Below are 26,104 nucleotides of genomic sequence, written 5' to 3' on the forward strand. Positions count from 1 at the left end.
GGCAGTAATAAATATCTATAATTATGGTGAGGTGATTGTGAAAACCACATGACTGGAGACATACATGTATTCCTCTCTCTCTCTCTCTCTCTCTCTCTCTCTCTCTCTCTCTCTCTCTCTCTCTCTCTCTCTCTCTCTCTCTCTATTAAATACACACACACAGTATTCCATTGGTTTGTATATAATGTCTGTGTCGATATTTTTTGAAAACAAGACCTGACAGCCCCACATTGTACTTTTTAACTATAAGATGAAATATTTACAGAATATCATAATTGAGTTATTATTAATAGCATTATCATTAAATTATGCCAGATCACGTTTTTTATTTGCAATGAAGGTAACGCTATAGTGTCACACAATGCTTATAAAGTCAGCAAAAACATGTTTTCCCTTTGTTGTAAATAAAAAAAAAAAAAAAACATGATATGTTGTACTTTTAATATAACATTATTAATAATAAACCAATCACTTTTTAACACCTTGTATTTATTATTTTTAATTTTCTCTGTGGTCCGGATTTGAACCGCCGACCCTGACGGGTTTGTAGGCAGTGTATTTGTGCACACATACAATATGTCTATCCAGCCATCAGGGGTCTTTTATTACAAACACAAATTACACTTCAAACGTATTTATTTATAGCCTATAATCGTACATACTAAAATACCAAAGTAGATGTCAACGATAAATTCCAACCAATATAAGCTTACCCCCCGCCCCATCCAAAAAATAAATACAAAAAAGTTTTTTTTTTTTTTTTTTTTTTTATTTGTGCTGTCTGATTTTTACCCACACTCGTAAATCCAACATTGTATGTGAAGTTATCTAAATAAATGTACATTCTGCATGACAAAATGCAACATTTTAAATTAAGTTTACAAAATAGCCCCATTATTTTTTATTTAATTTCCAGTTGACTGCTGCTCGCAGGTGAGAGAGCCGTCTCGCTGTACGTTAGTAGTTTCCATAACAGCAAATTATGCTTCCATTCATTTTTCTTGATCTCGTTAACATGTATTTTGATTAACAAGTTCCCTTTATTTGGTTGTTGAAACAGGAAGCGATTTATGTGACTTGTGACAATTAAACATTTTTTAATGATAAATGCGTTCATTAACGACCTCATCGATTGAATTTCAAAGCATTAACGGATTGATTTAATGAATACATTTGTTTGAAAATCACTTGCTGCCAAAGCTCTCGTTACTGTCCTGCCCTTGGTTTTTAAAGTTGGTACACAGCTGATTTCTTTGATTCTCTCTATAAAATCAGGTGGTGTCCAATGAAGATTAACCGTTTCAGTGCCTCGTTATTTCAAAACATATATTTGATACAGAACACTTAATTATGGCTGGTAAAATTAAACCTTTCACTGCCACATTGTTTTTAACCTCTGGACATATCAACGAGACAGATCTTTTTCATATTCCATATTACTCCAGTTTACTAACCATTTGATCTGATATGCCATACCCTATTGATGATGCTATAGGGGAAGCTTTATTTTTGTTCTATTTTTTTCTTTTTTTTTTTTTTTTTTTTGACACTCAAAATGTCAGTGGAGCACAGTGTTTTAGCAATGCAGAGTTTAATTTCACAATTTATAAATATTAAAGTGGTGAAAAAAAATGTATAGAGACCAGAAAAAAGTTATTAAACCATTCACAATACACCCTATTTTAAATTTAGGACTGTCATTTTGTCATCATCTTGTTGTGGATTTATTGTGCCACCAGGTTGCCTTGATGAAATGACAGCATTATGGCTTACAGTTTAGTATACTTTACCTTGAGTTTGTACCCCAAGCTTCATAAGCACACCATTAACATATAGGAATCATTTTAATAAAATTAAAAAAAAAAAAAAAAAAAAAAAAAAAAAAAAAAAGCTTTTTGCCCATTAGCACTCTGTATACACTCAGCACAACACATACAGAAAATCAGGCAGTGCTGGGCACTTTGGGCCACCTTAATGAAAGAGTGAACAATCAAGCCCATTATGTTTACAAAAAAACATTTAATTATGTCTTTCTAACTGGCTTGGAACCATAACATAATTGTAACAAAAGTTTTATTCTGTTTTAAAAATATATATTAAGAAGTCTTGGTTAGGCTACTATTAAGAAATGTAACCTAAGCCACACAATATGCAGGGGTTAGACGAAATGAGAAACACTTGCCATAACACTGTTAATTGTGTGTATGTCCACTTGGCCAGTCTTCTATGAAGGCAGTTGGAGTTGAAAATCACAGTGTAATCACTTCTGAGAAGCATCAATAAGTTGTGCAGCCTTGAGTGTCAACCTGACTGCCAGCTAGGACTGTCAACATGCAAACTCTTCAGTTATGATGACTACTACTAAACGTTTAGCCATTTACTTTAACCGTTTAATGAACACAGAAAGCGGCCACTAAATGAATTTAGTAAATGTTTAATTTGCTTTAAAGGACGTAAGAAACATTTGAGAATGATAAAAGGCGACTCGGCCCATCATGGCTCATCCCTTGTTAGCACACCATTTGCCCCTGCTGTGGGAAACTTGTTTAAAAGCAGACTATAGTATTTATTTTTAGATGTGTCCAGTGTTTTAGACCCTGTTACTTCACCTGCTTTCTACTTTCCGTTGGGTTAACTTTATCTACAAGTTTTGGGTTAACTTTATCTACAATTTATGATTTTAAAGACTTCAATCAAGTCCCCTCTTTCTTCTAGGCTGAAGAGAATTATTTTAACCTGTCGTCATAGCTCATGTTATTATGTCCTTAGATCAGCCTAATTGCCTGCTCTATACCTTCTCGAGTGCAGTGATGTGTTTTTTGTAGTGAGGTGACCAAAACTACACAGTATTCTAGGTGGGGTCTAACTAGGCTTTTGTATGTTAGCATAACCTCTCCAGACTTGTATTCCACGCTTTTTGCAATATAGCATAACATTGTATTTGTCTTTTTAATTTCCTTGCCACATTGGCAAGATACTTTTAATGGTCACTTGACTATAACCACAAGATCCTTTTCAATGTCCTCGTCCCCTATTTCCATTTTGTTAGTTTTATACTTGTAACATGGATTATTAAGCCCAATGTGCAGTACTTTGCATTTATTAACATTACAAAGCCAAATTAAATTCAAAGGTCCAAAGCCCTTTGAATTAGTTGGGTTGTAGATTCAGAGTCTACTGCTCCACCAAGTTTTTTGTTAGACACTCTTGCAATATGTATCTTGGTCCAAGTAACAGTAAGGGTCCAAGTACAGACTCTTGTTGTACCCCACTGTGTTGTACCCCTCTCAAAATGACTCTCTGCTTTCTGTTTTTTGTCAATTTTACATGTGTTTCCCTGTATGCCTGCTGATTTTAATGTATGTACTGTATAAGTCTTTTTTATTATTATTTGGGACTTTGTCAATATTATTTTTTTGAAAAGATTTTTATAATTATATATATATATATATTATATAGCCATATATAATATACTATTATATATATATATATATATATATATACACACACACATTTCTATCGTCTACATTAGCTGTAACATCATCAAAAAAGTCAAGTAGATTAGCCAAGCATGACCTCCCTCTTCTGAACCCAAGCTGGCTGTCCCCTATAATATTTTTGCTGTATAAATAGTCTTGAGTCTTACCTCTTTATATTGCTTCCATCATTTTTCATGTTACAGAAGTTAAACGAAGAGGTATATAATTAACTGGATCTGTCCTGTCCTCCTTTTTAAATGACAAAACATTTGCAAGCCTCCAGTCTTCAGTGGTCAGGCCTGTTTCTACAAAGCTATTCATGATAGTAGCCAGTGGTCTCCTTATTTCTATCCCTTGTTTTCTTAAGCACCCTTCAATAAATCATATCTGAGCATATTGTGGTATTATCTATTTTTACCTGTTTAAGCATACTCCTGTATCCTTGCCAATTGTTTCCTCTTCCATCTTTTCTGTAAATCATTTATTTTTTATTGATCTGTTTAACCATCTTGTTGACTACTTGCCAAACCCGGTTTTATAAATTTTAGGTATATACTTGTCCAGCATGTCTTCCATTATAACTTTAAATCTGTTCCACTGAACTACAACAATTCTCCAAATTCACTGCCCAGTCTATTTATCTCAGTTCCTGTCCCATCCCTTTCTGAGATTATACACTTTAGCTTGTGAAGCCTTTTTCCTGGAGTCCCAGGTCATTTCAAATTGAACCATATTATGATCACTTGACCTCAGTGGTTCTACTACTTTGATATTACATAGCATCTCCTGGCTGTTTGTGAACACAAGATCTAAAATGGATCTGTCCCTTGTCAGGTTGTTGTCACACTGGGTCAGGAAGCAGTCATTTACTGCATCAGTCGGTTCATGTTCTACATTACCACATCCGACTGGATTTTCCCAGTTTATATTGGGAAAAACGAAATTCACTCATGATTACAATAATCTTGCCCCTACATGCATTTTGAATTGCCTTGTATAATAATTTGAGATAATTTCTGTAACATGCGCCAATAGAAAAAAAAAAAAAAACTTTAGTGCCTTTACCTAACAGCTCTAGCCAGATAGACTCGCATTGGTTTGTAGATGGAGATAAATCAGTGTTTTATTACTTCTAGCCCGTCCCTAACAAATAGAGCTACACATTCTTCTCTCCTATGTAGTCTATCTTTTTGTCATAGTTTATCTTTATGTGGAATTCTTCTCTAGCTTCACGACTAATTCAGGTTTCTGTGATCGCAACTTTTCAGTTGACATGTGCTTCTAGTTCTAATAATTTATTTCTGATGCTTCTGACATTTAGACACAGGCATTTCATTTTTGATTCTATGTGACTTGCCCTTTAGCCTTAACTAGAACCTGGTTTTGGTGCCCACCCAACCCCCCTGCCCAGTTTTAATAGTAGTTATTTTATAACATTTAAAATGTATTGTCAAATATGGAAAAGTGTTTTACTAATGTAGAGTTTAGTTTCACAATTTCTGAATATCTCTTTTTACCATGATGCATGTTTGGATGACTGTCCACAAAGGGATGTTAATACAGTATGTAGACTGCATTTCATACAAAATGTTTGCATTTCAGTTTTTTAAAAATATGTTTCTGAAAAAGCCTAAGATTAAATGTTACAGCAATTTAGTTTTTTTGCATGAGAATGAAAAAACTGTTTTCAATTATAATTACGTTGGAAAAGATAGAGTTGGAGATTTCATGGTATGCAAAACTTGCTTAATAAGTTTGGCATAAAATAGGAACCAGAAAAATATGTTGGCCTCTTTATGTGTTTTTCTATGTTAATAAGTAGAGCAAAGTTACAGATTTAATACCCAGTAGGTTTTGTATGTGTACAATTAAGTGTTGTATTGGAACTTTAAGGATTTGGCATATTGTTAAAAAAAATATTGAATATTTGGCTGACTGTAAATTAACTATAAAACATGTCCCAACTGCATAGGGAATTAGAAACACTTGCATTTTTTATATTATTATGAACATGTCTCGAGTATAATATTTAAGGTGATAGAGGCTATTCTTTTGTATTAAACTGTTTGTCTAGACCAGGGACACTCGTGGCACACTTATCATCTGACTGTGGCCCAGTGTATTAATTCTATTTCACTTATGAATATATCATAAATATATATTTTTAAGTTTGTTGACTTGCCTTTTCTTATTTTTCTCATAAAAAGCAGCACACCAATTTAATTTGTACTGTGGAGGGCAATTGCTTCTCATCAACTTGTCACCAACTAATGAGTCTTCCTCTACTTTATCAAATGCACAAACCCACTGCATTGAAAGAACCCATTCCCATCTTAGGAGGCTTGTTTGTTAGGGAGCTGACGTCACTGCCCTCTGCCTTTTGTTACATTGCTGCCTGCTACTGAACAACTCATATGCTAAAATAACAACCACTTCAGTAAGTAGATATTTAATTTGCTTTTTTTATTGTTATGCAATGCATGTGTATATGGTAACTATATTAATGCTAAAAAGTGGAAGCACTGCTCAATTTGGGGAACATGACAACCTTGGTCTCTGAAAAGTTAATAGAGACAAACAAGTCTCACAAGCTCAATATCGTCTGCATACATGGGGACACCCTTGCCAGAGACAGAGACCAGTTCTGTGGACTGTAAGATTGGTGCTGTTCCCACCATTCTGTATCCCGTGATATTGGGTCGAGACTTCCAGGACTTTGCAAAGTTATGGGAAAAGAGGGGCAAATTGACACCGCACAATAAAACTGCTGTGGTGACAATTTAACTGTTGAGTGAAAGCATTTAAACTTTATTTCCTTTTACCGATTCTGATTCTGAAAGTCAGAAAATCTAAATGGAAAAAACGGCAAGCTAAACCTACGCATACAAGACACAAGAGAAATGAATCTTGGGGTGAAAAATGAAACACAGTAAGCCTCACACTCCCTTAGATGTAATGGTAGGAGGAGATACTGAAACTTCAGGCCCCTCTCATGAAACTGTGAATACAGTAGAATTGCCCTATTTAGGTGTAAGGTCGGTAAACTGTGGGACAGCACAAACAGATGACTTCACCTTAACCCATGCCTGGGGGGGGGGGGGGGGGTACGTGTTAGTGATGGGGTCCCCATTATATTTCCCCATTTTGCAATGAAAAACAATTTGTTATAATCGGATAGATAAACTGGGAGTAGACTTTATTGAACAACCAGTTGTACCAAACCCTTTCCAGCACACAGTGTTAAAGTTATCCCATGAGCATTTACTGGGAGGGCATTTGGGAATTGACTAAACCTGAGACCGGGCTTTCAGAAGGTTTTACTGGCCTGGGGTATATGCTGCTATAGTACTACATTGTGGAACTTGTCCGAAATGTCAGTGTACCGCCCCGTCCCCAGCGTTTTGTAACACTTTAGTTCCCCTTCCCATTATAGAGGTCCCATTTGAGAGAATCCCTATGGATTTGGTCGGACTGCTAACAAAATTTGCTGAAGGGCACCAACATATTTTTGTCATGGATTATGCTACCTGATATCCAGAAGCGGTGGCCTTGCACAACACATCAGCTAAAGTAATGGCAAAAGAGCTAATGTTAATTTGTAGCAGAGTCAGCATTCCTAAAGAAATATATTGACTGACCAGGAGACTCCTTTTATGTTGAAAGTGACAAAAGAACTATGTAAATTATTATAAATAAAACAGTTACGAATGACCTCTACCCTCTCCAGACAGATGGGCTGATGGAAAGGTTCAATAAAACATTAAAATCAATGCTTAGGAAGGTGGTAGATTGGGGCAGGAAAAAATTGGTATTTTCTGCTGCCATATCTTATGTTTGTTGACCATTAGGTTCCCCAACCGTCTTTAGGATTTTTACCCTTTGAATTGCTATATGGCAGGTACCCCCCGGGGAATTTTAGACATAGCAAAAGAGACGTGGGAGCAATAACCCACCCCTTATTGCAGTGTTATAGAACACATTGTGCAGATGCAGAACCGAATCACTGCAGTTAACCCCATTGTCAGAGAACACATGAGGCAAGCTCAGGAGTCACAAATAAATAAAAATGCCAGGCTGATATTTTTTCAACCTAGCAATTGGTTTTAGTGCTTGTCACTACCATAGAGTGTAAACTCCTTGCTACTTGGCAAGGCCCATTTGAGATTATTGAGCTTATCAATGAGGTCACCTATGATAAAATACACCAGGGGCAGAGTTGAGATGGCACTGAGTTATTTTTTTTTTCTTCCTGTCACTGTGCAGACACACTGTTTGAGCAGAACAGACGACAACTCAGATTTCAGTAATTTGTTCAAGGTCTGTGTCAGAGAGGGATGGATGATGTGCACAAGTGCATAAAGACAGTGTTTTATTTCTTCTTTTTTTTCTGTTTTGCTGTCTTCCAGTTGATTTAATTATTGTTCATCCAAATGTCTACTTACTACTTTGGGATTTTTTGCAAGTAATTGGTCACTCATTTTCAAAGTTACAGCTGTACATCTCTAAGTGAGTAAGTAAGATGGCTACCGATACTTAATTTAAATTTTGTGTGGCAGTGCAGTGATTTAGAATATGTGACAAGGCCGTATCCAATCAATATACGGACATCTGGAACCTTGCTCGACCAATCACACGTGCACACATTTCTGTTCAATTTTGCTGTTATTTTATATTTCTCTCTCTGTACCTCTCTGGCTCCCACACGCCAGGCTCCCAACAATCCAACATTATCCTGCATACCTGCTGGGTTTAAGTACTTTCCTTAACGAGTTCAGCTGTCCCTCTTAAAGAAACTAAATTGCTCTTAAGAGCCCTCTTTTGAAACTCCTGGGACTTTTGGGAAGTCTAGTTTTTCTATATTGCTAGTCTGCACCCAAGGACTTCTTAAAATTCTCGCCCCATAATATTTCCCTTTGCAACATATTCTCCCCATTAGCGTACTCATAATGACCTTTTAACATCTTGCCTATTTGCTTTTGTGTATTTACTGTAGTGTATTACTAATAAGAAATAAAGTTTGCGTGTGTGTGTGTGGTGGGGGAGGGTATTAGACTAGTAATGAGTTCCAGTTCAAGCATGATATACTTATCATCGTTTATGCTTGTATAAAAGAAGAAAATGGAAAGCAAAGGCATATCTAAAAAAGATGACATCTTCCTCAATTTGTGACATATTTTGCTGTTGTACCCTGTATGTGTCAAAATCAGAACCTTTCTTTGCAGCTCAATTATACTGTAGCCCCCACAGCAAGTTACCATTGCTGAGGTTCTGTCAGATGCTTTTGGTACCGATTCAGAATCTTGGTCTCTATAGCTCATTGTTGATTTAAACATATGACCGGTGAGTGTTTAAACAATAAGTTTATTTACAAAAGTGTTTGCAATTAAGTACCTGTTTGTACCACAAACTTGCTTTATTTCAAAGAAAGGTTCTGTCACCAGAGGTATAAAATACAATGCTTAAACATTAATCACAAAAATGCTTCAGTGTGATCCTACTTGGGGAATAGAATGTGCATGAATGAGCTGCTTTGGGTTACATTTCTTGTATAATGAACACCTCTTGTATACTTCCCAATCAAAAGTGGCATTGTATACTACAGAATAATAAAACCTGAGTATGGTGTGCAGGTTTTATATAGTGCACAACCGGTATACATTTGTAAGAGTGCATTAGATATTCTTACAATTATGGTATTCTCATTCTGTCTGTCTTTTTGTTTGTGTTATGTTTTTACACATTTTCACGTCATTCTTTAACATTTTGGAGCATAAACAAAATGATGGAGCATGGAGCAAACAAAATTATACGAAGACTCAGGTAGCACTAAATAAATTACATATTGCACTTTCTCTGGTATGTTGCTTTGTGATATTATGCTAAAAAAAAAAAGGTTTATGCATTATTTTAGCCACTCCTAATACAGAACACACGTATACATTGTTTTTGTTTACATAGGCGTGAACAGGAGAGCATCATGGCACAGAAGCTGTCCACTGTTGAAGAAATGCACAGCCGGTTAAAGACCAATATTGAATCAATTCACCTGCTTAATCAACAGGTAATTTTTTGGAGGAGGGGATACTAGTACCTTAATAGAAACACGTTGCATCCTTAAAGATAAAGCTTCACAAGATACTGTATACATTTGCATTCATATGTCTTTTTTCTGTTAAATACAATTTTATCTGAAAAAAAATCTCACCAAGTAAAAGCTTGTTTTGGAAAACAATGAAGGAACTTAACCAAGAGTAGTCATGTCATTTACAATATATGTGACAGCAGATGGAAGTGATATACTGTAATGAAAACTTTAAACTTCTAGCCAAACTATGTATCGGATTGATTGACTTCTCCTCTATTAAATTCAAAAGCAACCCTTGTACTTGTCCTGGCAGCATGTCATGTACATGTCAACAAAATTGAGAGTGGCTACATGTGCCAATAGACTTATTCCCATTAGTTGTAAATGTTACTTGGTTCTGGAATTTTAGATACACTGGCCTCCTCATTATTTAAGCCCGGATTCACTTATACTTAATGCATCGATATCCTTCTCAACTTAACTCTTAGCTCATCTGTGTTTATAGTTCAGCTGTTGTGTGGAAGTGTGGCATCAACAAATTAGTTTTTGATTTAGTACAAAAAAACAAACATGTCATTTATAGTTCAAGCCATCTTTTTAGTAAATAAAAACTTGTTGCTGAGGTGACACAAATTTCATTCAGTGTCACAATAGTCTTTGTCTAGAGAAAATTCTAAAACTAAGCAATGATAGTGACTGATCACAGAGTGAAACCCCAGGAGCATATTGCCACTATAAAAAGCACCAGGAGGAAGTCATTATGCTGTTGAGGGAATAAGTGAAGTCGGAGACTTGTGAAATGCTCTCGTTATAGGTCATCTCGGTAATTATCTGACACCTACAGATGGAGTCACTTCTTAATCAAAAGAATGAATCATTACTGATATGGATTCAGACTTAAGATGTTTGAAATAATGAGTCCACTAACTGAAGTATAAATTTAGAGGAAATTTCAGTAACTTCTGTGCTGATGTTTCAGAATAAAACATAATGAAATGTCTTACTTCATTTTGGTGTAATGGTAAGAAAATGGCCACTGCAGTCTGAGCTAAATGGCTCCTGCTTAATCTGCATATATAGCTATACCAGAATAATGTCAGATAGAATTTATGTTTCTAATTTTTACTCAAACCTTTTTAACACATTTAATTGGCATGGGTGTAAAAGAAAATCTGTACTTGATTTACACCAACATTGTTCTGCTTCATTTTATTGTATTCGTATTCATTCTTTATATACAAGAGTTGGGTATTAAACTATAGTATTAACAAAAAATACTATTGTTTAAATCGGAAAATACACGGTCTACTGTAGAAGACACAGCTAAATGCATTCTTTGTTCACACCTATAATGAAATTAATGTCTTTACATTTTGTTGTCAGTTATATTGTACAAAATATCCACCTGAGACCAACCAAGATATTATTAAATAATATTCCATAATGTCTAACTTCTGTATTTGTGTTGACTAGCATTTCCAACAGGAACAAAGGGAGACTTGTGAGGTAACTTGCCAGGCTATTCAACCTAAATCCCACCATTCTAACAGCTTAAAGCTGCATGTTTTTATATGCACAGCGGGACGATGCCTATGGTTGTCAAAGTATCATCTCTTACACTCTGTACATCTTTGCTTTGCAGGTCTAGCACATCAGAATGCAAAAGACAACCATAAAGGGCCACACTATATATATAGATATAATTTAAACTACAGCGAGCAACTAAACTAGTTTATACCTCCTCTTAAATCTTTGTCACTGTTGTCCTGCGCAATTTCAGTCTAAAGAAAGAAAAAAAAGATGAGGTTTATTTGTAACTTATATATTATATATTTCAGAAGAGCCAATTGTGTGCAACAAAAGCAAACAATAAATAAATAGAAGCAAGGATGCAGTGAGTACATTATTGGTAATACTAAAAAAAAACTTAGTAATCTATATCGTATTTATAGATGTAAAGAAAGATTCTTGACACTTTTAGAAACTATTTATAAGGTTGTGCATTTAAACTTGAGAATGCAACAACAATAGACATTTATCAGACAGAAACATTGAAACCAAATATTACAGTATCACAGCTTAACAAATGATGTAACCACCCTTTTTGGTAAGGGTTCGCTAGCTTGACATAAAAGTTCCTTAAGGTCAGTTATGGTTGCTGTTTTTATTTTTAACAATCACAATGCATACAAAACCGACAATCAGGTCTTCCGTCTATGTATGTTAAATGAATTACAGAATGGGGTAATCGGGGCTCCTGCGTATTCTACTAATCTCCGTAGTATTGTATTCAATGCGTCTTACCTAGGCACAGTGGAATAGTGCTCAGTCCTGAATCAGTGACAACAGGCAAGCATTTATAGATGGGCAGAGTTAGCGATCTTCTCTCTGTTGTGGATAAGTCCAAAGAGAGTGACTTCCTTCTCACTTGCTGCTATATCCTTCCAAGACGTTCTCTGAGGGTGGGGCTTGTCAGAGAGCCTTAGCAGAGACTAAATAATAGTGTGCCTGTTACTGATGTGACTTGCCCCCAATAATAAATATTAAACTGTTATAACTCCCTTCCAGTAAGGTGGATGTGTACAGTTATTCTAACAGTGGTTACATCTAGTGACCTTGGCTACCCACAAAACATTTTGAACACTTAGCAATAACGTAAAAACTATGTGATCCAGAAATAACTGAACAGTTTTTAGTGTCCCTTGTAGATTGTTACCCGAGACAGGATCACAAATTTCATAGTTGAGCGGCATAATAACCATCACAATGTTTAGGGTCCAACCCAATTTTGAGACAGCTTTGCTGAGAATCGTTGTTCCCTTGAAGAGATGGGGTGTGCTGGAAGTAGAACCTGATCTCCAGCATTGAACTTTACATGTTTGCACTTCCCGTCATAATTCTTTTGCTGGTTTTGTTGAACTTTCTTCTGGCTGTTTCATAATATCAATTTAGCTTTTCATGGAGAGCTTCTTGATAATCTTCAGGATCCTCCTCAACTTGGTCTTTTTTAGTGGCCAATGAATGATCAATTGGGAGAGCTATCTCTCATCCAAGATTGTGCTTTGCTGGGATATAGCCAGTGGTGTCTTGTACTGCTGTGCAAATAGCAAGACCAAACTTTGCAAGGTCCTCATTCCATTTGGACTGATCTTGGTGGACATACCACTGAAGAATAATCTTGATTGTTCAGTTCATTCACTTTGTCCAATTGTCCTGATAATGGTAACGAGAAGTAAACTGAGGTTTTATTCCCCATATTAGGCAAGCTACTTTCCATTCTTTGGATGCAAACTGAGCCCCATTATTAGATAAGATAATTGCAGATATACCCCAGCGACAGAACACTTCATTTTCCATCTTAACCAAGATATCTTTTGTTGTGGCACGACCCAGGGGAAATAATTCCACCCACTTAATAAACTGATCCACAGCAAGGAGTTAATCATTTCCTCTATGGCTCTTTGGCAGTGATCCCATGAGGTCAACAGCTATCTTATACCAGGGTTTGACAGGCTTCTTAGGTATTATTAAACCTACAGGTTTCTGGTTGTTTGGCTTGACCTTATGGCAGATGTCACACCTTCTGACATAGTTTGCAACATATCGGCCCATGTCGCTGCTGAAGACAATTTAAAGTATTGTGGAACCCCAAATGTGCAGCTTTTTTTGCGGCTTCATTCGGCCATTGAATGTTTTCTCTGCTTTTTCTGGAGAAAAAAATGACTAGAGACCTTTTTCATGATGTTGGATAGGGTCCAACATCACACTGGAAAAGGGAAAATTGTAATGTCGGACCTGGTCCGACATACGACCGCAAAGGGTTAAACACTTCCTGCTTTAGAAAAGAAGGAATTATCATCTTTCAATTCTCATCTGATTCTGTGCTATGATAATCCCCAGCCATTTGATAAAGGACATCGTCTACAAGTGCTTAATTTCAGCAAGTACCCCTGATTCTTGCTGCTTACTCTGTGCAGGAGGTTAGAGTTCCATGACTGATGTACTCATTTATAGGCAACAGCTGCCCATCGTTCTTTTGCTCCACTCGAACAATATCTCGGCTTAAAAGGAGTGGAGGGTTGCCCTCTACTAGGGTAGAGACAAGGACTTTTATGGCTTCTTCAGGCTGGAGCTGCAATTCAGGCAGCATCTTGTCATCCAAAGAACTATAATCAGAGCTGTCGTCGAGTACAGTGTTCCGAGACAAGGCATCTGCTGCTTGATTTGAAGTTCCCGCACAGTGCTCCACTTCAAAATTGAATTCCTGAAGCTGTAAAGACCATCGTGCCAATTTGCTTCTGGTATCTTTCATGCTTGCTAGCCACTTCGGTGCACTGTTATCACTGATTAGTGTAAAGCAATGTCCATTAAGGATGGGACGAAACTTTTTTACAGCCCATACCACCTTTAGGCACTCCCTTTCAGTGGCATGGTAGACACCTTGAGTGTCTTGCTTGCATATGTAATGATGCACTTTCTCTCACCTTCCATTTGATAAAGGACTGCCTCTAGTCCTACACTACTGACATCAGTTTGAAAGACAAAAGGCTTATGGAAGTTTGAATAGCTCAAATGCACAGCACTGCAACTCTTCTTTACGATGCTGGAAGGCTTCTTCTTCTTCTGCTTGGAAGTGGAGTGTACTCCACTTCCAAGAGATATTCTTCTTTAACAGCCTTGTCAGTGGCTCAGCAATCTCGGAAAGCCTCTATAAATCCTCTGTACCAGTTATACATGCCTAAGTATTGTTGAACATGTTCTGGTTTGCTTGTCTGGAGTACTGGTTCATTGCTTCCAGCATTTCTCAAGTTTGCAGGTTAGTCCATGATCCTTGAGTCGCTGCAAGACTTCAGTTAGATCTTGGAGATGCCGTTCCCAGCTTGTTGAGAAGATGACAATATCATCAAGATAAGCAAAGCAATTGGAACGTGGCTGGAGCGTTCTTTAGACCGAACAGCGTGACTCTGAACTGGTACAGGCCCTTGTGTGTAATGAAAGATGTCACTTCATGACTTTCTGGTGATATACCTATCTGCCAATATCTACAGCATAAGTCTAGAGTGCTGAAGTAGAGTGGCCCATGTAGACTGTTGAGGACCTCTGGCTAGGGTTTCCAAACCTGGGATTAAATTCTACATCCGGGTTTTCGGATTTTAAAATTCACCAAACCCAGGGTCCCTGGCGCACCCGGGCTTGATGTAAAATCCCTCAGAGGCTTATGGGCAGTGGAGAAAAAATCTGCAATACAGAAACAAAACTAAAGAAATAACAGTTTAAGCATGCACTGGCTTCATACAGTCTCTCACTCTAAGCTTTTCCAATGGCGCTTCTCTCTCTCTTCCACACCAGGCTGCTCGCGCACTGAAACATCTGCCACTTATTGCGTGATGTGTTTGCAGCACAGTGCGTGTGTCACCTTCCCTTTCAGGTGCACGTCTTGTCCTGTCACACTGTTATTTTAAAAACGTAAAATCTATTAGATTACTTAAGTCCTGAAATCTTTGGCTTGTATGTTTTAACCCGCTTATTTGATTCACATACTAAAACCCAAATTGCCAATTCAACAAAATCTAAAAACAAATTTATATTGTATTATTATTATTATTATTATTATTATTATTATTATTATTATTATTATTATTATTTATTCATTCACATAGTTACTGTATGTATTAATCATTTATATAAGGTAATTTAAATGAATGATAAACACTTAAATGAACAAATAAAACATAACATAAAAGAAAAAAAAAATCTGCCAAGTACTAATAAGTCCAATAGCCAGTTCAATTGCAAGTTTAGTTGTTAACAAGTAGGCTGATGCTAACATAAATAACATAAATATATAGGCCTAATATAAAACTCTGCAAAGTTGTCCAATAACCTTCTTTTGCAAGTTTAGGTGAAAATTAAACTAACTAAATTATACCATTGAAACAGTTATTTATCATTTATAGGCTATGCTTTTGGGAACACGTACCATTTAAATGAACAAAGTAGCCTTTCTTTCATTATAAAGAGAAAAAAAAACTAATAGTCCAGTAATCAGTTCTTCTTCAGTTCTTCATTTATCCTTTGCAAGTATGCCCTCAGGAAGCATAAACTGTCTAGGGACTGATCGCCCAAGTGTGATCGTAAACATGTGCAGAATGTCCCAGCTGCACTGAAGGCATGTTCAGACTCAACACTTGAGGGTTGTGTTGAAAGGAGGTAGGAATAGGCCAGTTGAAGGTGGTATCCTCTAAATCCTCCGGATTCGAACAATGCCATCTCCCACTTAATTACCAAGTCAATATTCTGCATTCTCATCTGTAGTGTAACATCGGTAGCCAGAGTTTTTTCGATTGCTTTGTCAAGCTGCTGCTGTAATGTTAGCTGGCTTAGTTTTTGAGACTATACAGAAAGAGTAGTTTCTGTTTCTTCACACACCTCTGTGGATGTGGTGGTAGAAGGACCACTTCTACTTGCAGCAGCAGTAGTAAGTGGACACATCTCTGTCCCTGTCCCCAGTGCCAGCAAGTCGAATGATTACTTTAACTATCCTGCGTATGACTCCAGTAGAAAGTGGAGAAAACAGGTCATCATCACTGTCTTCTTCAAGTGTAGCTGGGTTGTGAGAATACTGCAGTACACCAGATAGATTTGTACGCTGCTCGAAGATTCTCGTTCTCACTGCTTTGGAGTGTAAATGGCTGAGAGGTGATGTTTGTGATTCCAGTTGATACAACATTAATTTCAGTGACGTATTGGTGGATAGAAGATTTGCATCTCTACGGCAAACGGCATCTGCTGCAATCTTAATCGGCTGAAGTGCTGATACAATCTTCGATATTGTGCTAAATTCTTCTTTTGTGAAGCTGATTTGCAACTTCGTGTCAATAAGTGCTTTCTGGATGCTTATTCTCAGTTCATAGAATCTTTCCAACATGCCAAGGAAGGAATTCCGTCATGTTTTGCCGTCAGCCAGTAGTGTTAATTCATTCCCTGTGTCTGTCATCATATGTTTCTGAAGAAACTTTTCATTTTTTGTTGGAGCGTCTGAAGATTTTTACAACATTCCGAACTTTCTTAATGAGGGGATTCACTGTCACAGTAAGCTCTAGTTGTGATCATGCTTCATCTTTTATGACTGTCATCCCGTCTTCTTCATCTGAGTCAGATTCTGAATCGGCTTCTTTCTGTGCTACTGGTACTTCGGCCCAAGAGTTTACGGGCTGCTTGGCATAAAGTACATCTACCACAGCAAGGTGAATGCCATGTGAAAGACAAATTATGTCAACTCCAATGATCAGGTCTAAAATCACTAAAACCATTCCATCCCATAACCTTCCTGCCATCTTCAGTTGAACATTCAATAATCCCAAGGGGGAGCATCTGATCTGTAGCCAAGATGACGTTGTTCCCTTCCCTTGCTGACAAAGTGTGGGGTGGTATGAAAAGTTTCTGCATTAGTTCACTGGACATCAAACATTTGGTCACTCCAGTGTCTAGCAACACCTGAGTCTTGTGACCACTTATTTCTACCTCAAGAATAGGCAGGCGTCCATATCTTGACCAAGCAGAAAGATTGGTGCCTTGGCATAAGTGGACTCTTTGGTCATTGCTTGAGTACTCAAGTGCTGTAGATCTTGATGGGAAGAGTACTTCGCTGCCAGGCCGCCTTTAGCCATATACGATTACAAAATATATAGCAGTTACCAAATGTGATTTTTTTTTTTTTTTTTTTTTTTTTTTTTTTGTAAATATGTTCTCATCTCTACCACATATATTATGCCTGATCCTGTTGCAACTTACATAATATGAAATTAAATTTTGCAGCTTCTCATTTGATATGTTACATGCATGCAGCACAAACTATCCAGTAGTTACACATACATAAATGAAAACAGTGAAAAATATGCAGAAATAGGCTGAGTGTAAACGAGCTGATGTCTTTTTATATTCTTTTCTTGCTTCTCACTTTTATTTTCCGAGATCGCTATTGAACTCAGATCCCATGTTTGGGTGCCAGTTGTTGTATGTAAGTCCAAAGAGAGCAACTTCCTTCTCACTTGCTGCTATATTCTTCCAAGACTGGTCATTCAAGTGCGCCTACTACTGACGTGACTTACCCCCAATAACAGTAAATAATAAACTGCGTTACACAGGGTAAATTTTATGCTGTATTGTTGTACACCTGCCGACTTCCCTTCCATATACAAAAATCACGTACAAAAGACAAGGCAGAACCGAGTATTTAACAAAAAATTTTGGTTATAGGTTTTAAATTCAGGAGTGCTTAGACTGTCTGCAGTCTAAGCATTGCCTAATAATACATTTCACATTTTAACAATTGTATTAAAAAATGAAATGTATGGCTGTTTAACAACGTGGCTTTGATTCCCTTCCACTTAATCTTAATTTAAACACTAGCAACAATTTAGTAAGAGTAGGGGTTTATATTAGGTAATATGATTGCTTATATGAATAAGATATGGAATTTATTGCATGTAGAGGTCTACTGAGAAATAAAATATGGACCTAGGCAGAAAGTTGTACTAATAAGTGAAAATTAAAACATTAAATAAAAATTTGGGGAAATTATGTTCTTCTGTCAGCTGCACTATAGAATTGAGGGAAATTCTTTAAGGATTATTCTATACTTGGTGGCTTTGAAGGGCAGTGTTGAGATAAGACATTTTTTTTTTTTTTTTTTTTTTTTTGACAGTGAAACATTTAGATATCAGAAGCATGGGTTAAATTATAGGTCATTTAGAATTTTCATTTTTGTCCCGAATGTATTTATCACTTGGTGTCATCTTTCTCAGTGAAATACATTAAAAAGGAGGTTAATTCAATAATGCTATGTCTGAACAAAAAATGTTATTAAATTGAGCTAAAGTGGGGCTAATAATATTGACCATCTTCTTGAAGTGTTTTAACGTATTCCTGATATGAAAAGAATATGTGCCTCAGTGAATGTACAAATTAACTAGGAGATGCACTTTCAAGACAGAAAAAATGTACATATTCAAGTTGCAAAATGATAATTTCACATTTGGCCTGGCATATGAGATGGCGGATTGTCAGTCGTAAAATTATGTTTTGCGTACAATGAAATACGAGCTGTGTCAACAGCAGGGATATAGTAAGATGGCATGAAGAAACCAAGCCCCTCAACAAAATAGAAGGAAACAGTTGTAATATAATGATGTGATTAAACCAAGGACCAGAAGGTATAGTGAGTCCATGCCAGGGATGCAGACATCATGCACAATACATGTCACTGTCTGAGGCAAAGCAAATTAGGATGATAAAAAAAGAAGATTGAAAAATAAGACATAGTCTTTGGAGCGGGCTTCCTGTTTTTCCTTTATTTAGACAAATTAAGGGATTGTATGTAGCTACCTGAATAAAAGCAGAGGAGACAGGTTCAATCTTAGTAATGCAAATCTGGCAGATTAACAGGCGTGTGCCGTGATTTTGGGGGACTCCGTGACGATTTCTTAAAGGCTCTTCCAGCTGGGTTTACTTTGAAATGAAAAAAAAAAAAAGAAGACTGCTGTTCACCATTTAACCCATTCACTGCCTATCATGAGTTCTCATGCTGTCACAGGGTTTAGCAATTTGTGTTGCTGGACTCCCAGAAAGTCAGAAAACCACCCTGTTATCTGTAAGAATTTAATCAAAACATTAATTGCACATCCACAAAGATGAGAAATGCCCTATAACAATGAAAATGGCAACTGCAGCATGGCCAGAAGTTTTGGTGGACTTTGAATGCAAACATCCTATGTATACTACTCACACTTATTTCATTGTCCTTTCTTTTATAATAATAATTTTAAAGCCCTTATGTCCCCAGTATGAAGTAATTCCCCTTCTCTTCCTTGCCTGTCTTGTGATTACACCTCCCTTTACAGATAGTTGGTGAGTGGCCAGCTAGTTTTGATTGGTTGAGTTGACTGCTAGTTATTTTAAACTCAAAATGTATAAATGCCATGTATTTACTATTCTAGTGAAGCAATTAAATAGCAGTTATTTCAGTGTGTCAAAACGAACATATAGTGGGGTCCCCAAGTGGCTCACCTGGTAAAAGCGTGGCTGTGTGGTGTGCAGTAGGAGTCGCACAGTCAGGTTCGTGTCCCAGCTATGGGAAGTTCCCAGTCTTTGCTAGGGACTCCTGAGAGAGCATCACATTGGCACTGGCACTGCTGCGGTGAGGGGAAAAAAAATAGTAATTGAACATTCTAAATTTAGAAAAATGAATTTTAAGAAAGTGCATATGTTAAATAAATGACAGTATAAGGCTATGACAGATGGAATAAATGCATACTCTGATTCATATTGATTCCACTCAATTGCAGTCTTGGGACACATAATGTGTCAGTATTTAGTGAACAAAAATAGTTTTTCTTAGTTTTCCCACACTGTATAAGCAGTCCTATTTTAAGAGTTGCACAGTACTGCACATTTTTTATTAATGTTAAAGAATTACCACATTTCACACGCTTTCTGTTTTAAGCTGTGCTTTTGCTTACAAAATAATTTAAAGGAATGTACTGTAAGTCCATACATAGGTGAACAGAGAAAACAGAACAAATAGTAAAAGCTTACATCCTGCCTTGTTTAATTGTGAAGCAGCAGGAAGAGAGGGTCAGCACAGTCCAATGCGATCCTGTGCCCTCTGTTCAAAGGAAGATGTTTAACCCCCTTCAGGCATTGTTTGTATTATGTTCTTACTACCTCCTATAGAACTGAATTACACTTTTTTTTTCTTTTTGTTAGAGTGAATATTTTAGAATGCCATTAGAACAATTATAATTAAGCAGTTAAGAATACCTTCCATGATGAAAATGAAAATATCCCTGAGAATACAAAGTCAGTTACATGGAAATTTTGATTAAACTTTTGTGTTCATTGGCAACACAAACCAGTGCTGCAAAACATCACAGAAAAAAACAAACAGAAAACATTTAAATATATATTTTTTTTAACTTATCCATTTTCTAATAGCAGTAGAACCCTTATAAGAGCCCTTGGCCATCTGGCTCAGGCAGTTAACGGCACAAGGCAGGCCTTACCCTTTACATTATGTTAGAAATGGTCAAAGTAAATGGTTATTTGATTGCATTGTTTTAAACATAGACTGCAATGTTAGGGGTCTAGGAATTTTTGTAAAAAATCCTGTGAACACAAGTCTGACTTTATGACTTTTGGCATTGGCCTGCTTCCTCAGTGAGCCACAAACCCATGTGAGCAATATTCATGCAGATTTAATCTCTGTCCATTTGCTATTGTCAGACATATCTCTCACCCGCAACTACTTGGCCACTTAAGGGTGCTAGGAGACATGTTTCATGACCATTTATAGTATTCTCCTACTTCTGGTTATTTGGGCCTTTCAGGCTGACACAGAGAGAGGGTGTGCTTTTTCATTAGCTTGATAACATTCTTCAAGGCCTAACCCAATCTTATTTTAACTTTATTAAGTTAGCAACAAAGAATGGTTAAATAAGATGGATATTGGGGGGGCACTAAAAATTAGCCTTCAAGTTAATTGAAATTTAAAAAAAAAAAGTTCTATTAATTCTTCAAATGCATAGACAGTTTATTAACTACAGATAAGAAAACTTCTTATAATTTGTTCTCTAACACAAGTTATGTTAAATAACATGCTGTAGTGCTCTTTAAGTGTAATCCATTGGAATTTTATTGGTGCTTTTTATAAAGTATGATTTTTTTTTTTTTTTGTGGCCATAGTAATAGTTCCCTTTAACTTCTAGCAACCATTAATTTCTTGATCCTAAATCATGATCTTCTGGATCATTGACAGTATAATTCTTTACCTAGTATATTATGTTTTTAACCTACTGATTTATTTTTTTTTTCTCTCCTGTAGCTTAACACGCTGAGTAAAGAGAATTTACATCAGAGGAAACTATTGGAGAAAGAACAAGCTAAACGTAAACAGCTTGAGCGGCAGTTAAAGACCAGTGATCAGATCTCTTTCTCCCCTAGGGCCCCACTAGAAACGAGACAAGAGCAGGAACATCATCTTAGCCAGCTTGAGCCCCCCTATCAGGAGGCAAGGTCCTCTGACCCAGATGCCATTTCACATTTATACCATGTGCTTGAAAAAGAGCCCTTCAGGGCCTCTGAAAGAGAAAGAACAGAAACTTTAACAAGAAGAGATCTTGAAGAACCGTGGATAAGAGACTCACCAGATAAATCATACTGGATCCAGCGAGTTGGAGAGCTCTCTGCACAGCTGCAAGAAAGCACTGAATACTGGTCAGAAAAAATGAACGAGCTAACCATGGAAATAGAACAAGCACATGCTGGTTCAGCAAAGAAATAAACCATTCTGTCAGCAAGAACATAATATGATGTACATTTTGTAAATTTATTTTTTTGAGCCAATAAAATAATTAACCAAAAGATTAAAAGGACAATAAAAAGCAGTTAGCTCATTTATTAGCAAATATATTATGAACATCATTCCAAAACACTTTCCTCAGGATTCCTACACAACTAAAAACAATTACATTAAAACTATTTTAAGAGAAAGGGATCCAATGAGCCAGCAATGCACACAACTGCTTATTTTTATACACATGCATTGAGGGAAAAAAATAAAATGTATTGTCAATTATTTTTTGCTTCCTCATCAAAGAAGCAGTCAAAGAGCCTATCCTCATTGAAAAGCCTGATATAATTCAATCATTTTCTGTTGTGTTTTTTTTGTTGTTGTTTTTTTTAATTTCAAATTTCCCAATACAATTTATTCTCCATTTTAAAAAAAATTAAAAATCTTGTTGTATATGTGTGCTTAGTTTGAAATATGGTTTTAAAAAAGTATGTTTATCAGTGTAGTCATTGGTCAGCAGCATCTGTTATTATTATTATTATTATTATTATTATTATTATTATTATTATTATTATTATTATATATATATTACCGTGCCCATATGGAGTCTACAGGAAATTAGCTGTCATCCTTATCCAGCGATCCCATGTTCTCATAAATAAAAAAAGGAATGAATCACCTTGTACTGTATGTTTGTCGTGCATGCTGATAATGCCATTTTCATTTAAATTCGGATGTTTTAGAAATGAGTCATTCATTTTAAATTGAAATTACATGGTTCTTTTTTTTGTTTTTTTTTACTTCTTGCACTATTGATTACATTACATTAAGTATTTTGTTTGTTTTGTTTTGTTTGTTTTGTTTTGTTTTTTTTACATTCTTTTGACCAAAAAAACCCCAACATATTTTCTATTGTATTTATCACTTGTTAGGTATTGTAACATGGGTGAGTTATTACATAGATACCTTTATGTTAGTAGCAAAGAATAAACATCTGGCAAATGATACATGCATTCTCCCATTGTGATATCCAGTGCTACAAATCCTGCGTGAATGGTTCACAGACATACAGAAATCTCTCTTTCAGACCACAGCCATTATGATGAATATAGTATGTACATCTTAACTTTCTAAGTATTACAACTAAGAATAACAAATGCTTATGTGTTACATTGTACACCAATCCCATTTAAACATGTAGATGAGATTGTGTTAGCAAATCTAGATTCTTGCACACGACTGACTATACTTTCTCTCATTCTATAGCAGCAGAACTTCATTAAACACTTGACAGGTTTTTTCCATGCTTTGGCAATTTAAAAGACAAGGCCTTTTAATGGCAGCAGTGGCTTTACACTTTCTCTGAAACAAATTATGAAAATTAGTTAACTCACTAACATATTTAAGGTTTAAAACCTAAAACAAACCAGCTGCAAAGAAAGTGACTCTTGGAAATAACCATGAGCATGATCATTTGTTGTTCTTAAAAACTGGTATATTTTACAGAGGTAAAATTTGCTTTTGATGTTTTTTTAATTTATTTTTACTTGATTGGATAAAACCATGACCGTCCCAAACATGCATTCTAATTTTCAATGCAGCTAGCATTTTTGTAATAAAGAAACCAGAAATGGGATATCTCTATCCTCAACTTCCTGTAGTAATGGTAGTTAATGAACGTGGTTTTGTGTGTGTGTGGCCTACTGGAAAATACCAGTTTCAGAAACCATGTAGTTTCAGTATTTTAGTTTTGTCCAAAATTAGCATTCATTTATATGTGAACCATATAACCCTGGTCCAACAAGGATGTTGACAATTATATACCTGATTATGGTACATTACTTTATTCCAACATTGAAATTCAGACATCTACAAAGATGCTTTTCCCTTAGATGCATTTAGCATGTGTATGTGTGTGTATTCCCTCACCTAGAGGATTGATGTTTCAAATGAGATTATAACAAGAAATATGAACACTGTAAGCCGGTAACATCATTTTACTCTCTAATTCCCTGAACTCAAATCCATTGCAGCTTGGTAATTAAGGCCCCTGACTGCAATGAATGATATAAAGCACATAGCATTTTTATTCTGCATGTTTGTACTGTTTATATACAGGCACAAATGCATAGCCTGAACGTATCATAAAAAAACATACTCTGTTTTATTATATTATAGCATTATGTATTTTCAATAATTAACATGATGCTTTGTGATCACAAGAGACACAGGTGGTGTTCCAATATACTGTAGTTTATCACAGACTTTGCTACAAGGCTGCTGTTCACTGCTTTCAGTTTTAAAGTACATTCAAGTATAATTGTTTAGAAAAAAGGTGGTGAGCCTTACAAAAGATGTTCCAGTCAGTTCAATTTCGAAAGTTTATTGAAACGCAAACTAAATCATAAGTAAACTAGTATGGTTGTCTAGCACATCAGATCCGTTTCGGGGGAACAATGGTTTGTTTTAATGATGTGGAAGGTGCACACTTTGTTCCACCACCATTACGAAGACGTTGTCTTTTTTTTTAAACCGATCCAACATGTCGTTCACAATAGAAGTCAAAAGCTTTCAAAGAAGCAACCTCAAAACAAGAAGACATTGCGCAGATCATTTTGAATTAATGATACATTTTCCAGTACAATCTAATGTTAATGTTTCCAGAAGAATGCAAATCCCATTCAAATCTATTTCACAGTATATATTATATCTATATATATATTATATATATATATATATATATATATATATATATATATATATATATATATAGAGCAGGACGTCAAAAAAAGTTTAATGATGTCAGAGTCTTATTTTGGAGCGTACATAGCTGCGTTCCCAAAAGTTGACCCCTTTCTTTATTAAAGGAACTTAATGATCTTGAATTAATTTTTTTAATAACGGGGATTAAACCGACACGACACATATTTAATTTCGAAATAAACAAAATAGCAGAGTATGTTTCCAATAGGTCAGATTTAACATTATCATCCACCTCTATGCATGCATGATTTAGAGTGAGCGGATTTTCACTCTGATATTAGGGTGGGTGAAACTGGCATCATGGTGATTCTGCCTATGGAGAGAGCGCTCTGTGTTTCTCATGAACTTTTCAGTTTTCATCTTGTCGTATAATTGGATGCTAATCCATGAACCACAATCTTTCTGCATTTTTTCAAAGTATTAATGCTCCGGTAAACATAAATAATAATCACAATACTCATATTTTGACAGTTTCATTTATTAGGCGTGGCTGTAATAGTGCCCGGTTGAATTTGTTTTCGGTGTTTTAGTATATCCAGATTATCCTGTGTATCATTTCTCGAGTCAAAAATTGATATACGGTATTTCCTACTAACAAAAGAAAAATAAAAAGAGTCTACAGAAAGTGCAAAGCAACAGAAAGTTATACTGAGCTTAAACACAACGTTGGCTTAAACACAACATTTATCATTGTTAGTTATTATAGTTTTAGCCTGAGGTTAATGCTTTTGATGTTGTAAACATTTTAAAAGGCACACATAATTATGCTAAGATGGGAAGTAAATGGTGACGTCATAAACATTTAGAGTGCAGACTATTTTGGATTATTTATAACTTTGCCAAATAGAAAGTGAATATGTGTGTTTCCAAAGAGATTCCCAAATATTGTCTTTTGATTCTGTGCATCCAAAGAATGTTAATTAAAAATTTTAAGAGTTAGGCCTATTATTTGGTGTTCTGTCCTAACCAGCAGTTTGTCAGTCCCAAATTGTTGTGACATAAATTATATATTAAATAAACGTGAAAAAAAAATTGTAATGAAATTATACTGCCTGTGTTCAGGTGGCTGGGGTTGATTAGTTGATTAGGTTAATTAACGATCAATCAGCGCCCAGCCACCTGACATAAAAGGAGGCCTCTGCTTCTCATTTGGGAGGAGGGAGCTGAGGAAGCAGGTAGGTGGTTTGTTTGGTTGTCTAAATTTTCCTAAATCCAGTGAAGGCATTGCCCAGCCTGGAAACCTTAATTTTTGTAAATTTTGTTTTTTTTGTTTGGTTATTTGTGTTTAAAGATCATTATTTTTGCCCTTGTGCCTTTTTATTTTGTGTTTATTTATAATAAAAGTATATTTTTTTGAACTGCAGACTGTCTCTGGGCCTCTATCCACTCGCCAGCCTGCCACACTGCCTTTTATTGCAACTGAGCTAC

At 36.0% G+C, this 26,104-nt stretch overlaps 1 protein-coding gene across 1 annotated transcript in view; it reads left to right on the forward strand.

Annotated features, from left to right (window-relative positions):
* The window catches only part of LOC121309401 (golgin subfamily B member 1-like), a 184,552-nt gene extending 161,919 nt beyond the window's left edge, over positions 1–22,633 (forward strand). Inside the window, exons 39-40 of the mRNA XM_041242308.1 lie at positions 9,438–9,540; positions 21,446–22,633. Of these exons, the coding sequence (XP_041098242.1) occupies positions 9,438–9,540; positions 21,446–21,904 (562 nt within the window). The 3' untranslated portion in view covers positions 21,905–22,633. The remainder of the gene's footprint in view (positions 1–9,437; positions 9,541–21,445) is intronic.
* Positions 22,634–26,104: the final 3,471 nt, after the last annotated feature.

Source organism: Polyodon spathula, chromosome 3 (genome assembly GCF_017654505.1).
Source record: "Polyodon spathula isolate WHYD16114869_AA chromosome 3, ASM1765450v1, whole genome shotgun sequence".
In the NCBI taxonomy this organism is placed as follows: domain Eukaryota; kingdom Metazoa; phylum Chordata; class Actinopteri; order Acipenseriformes; family Polyodontidae; genus Polyodon; species Polyodon spathula.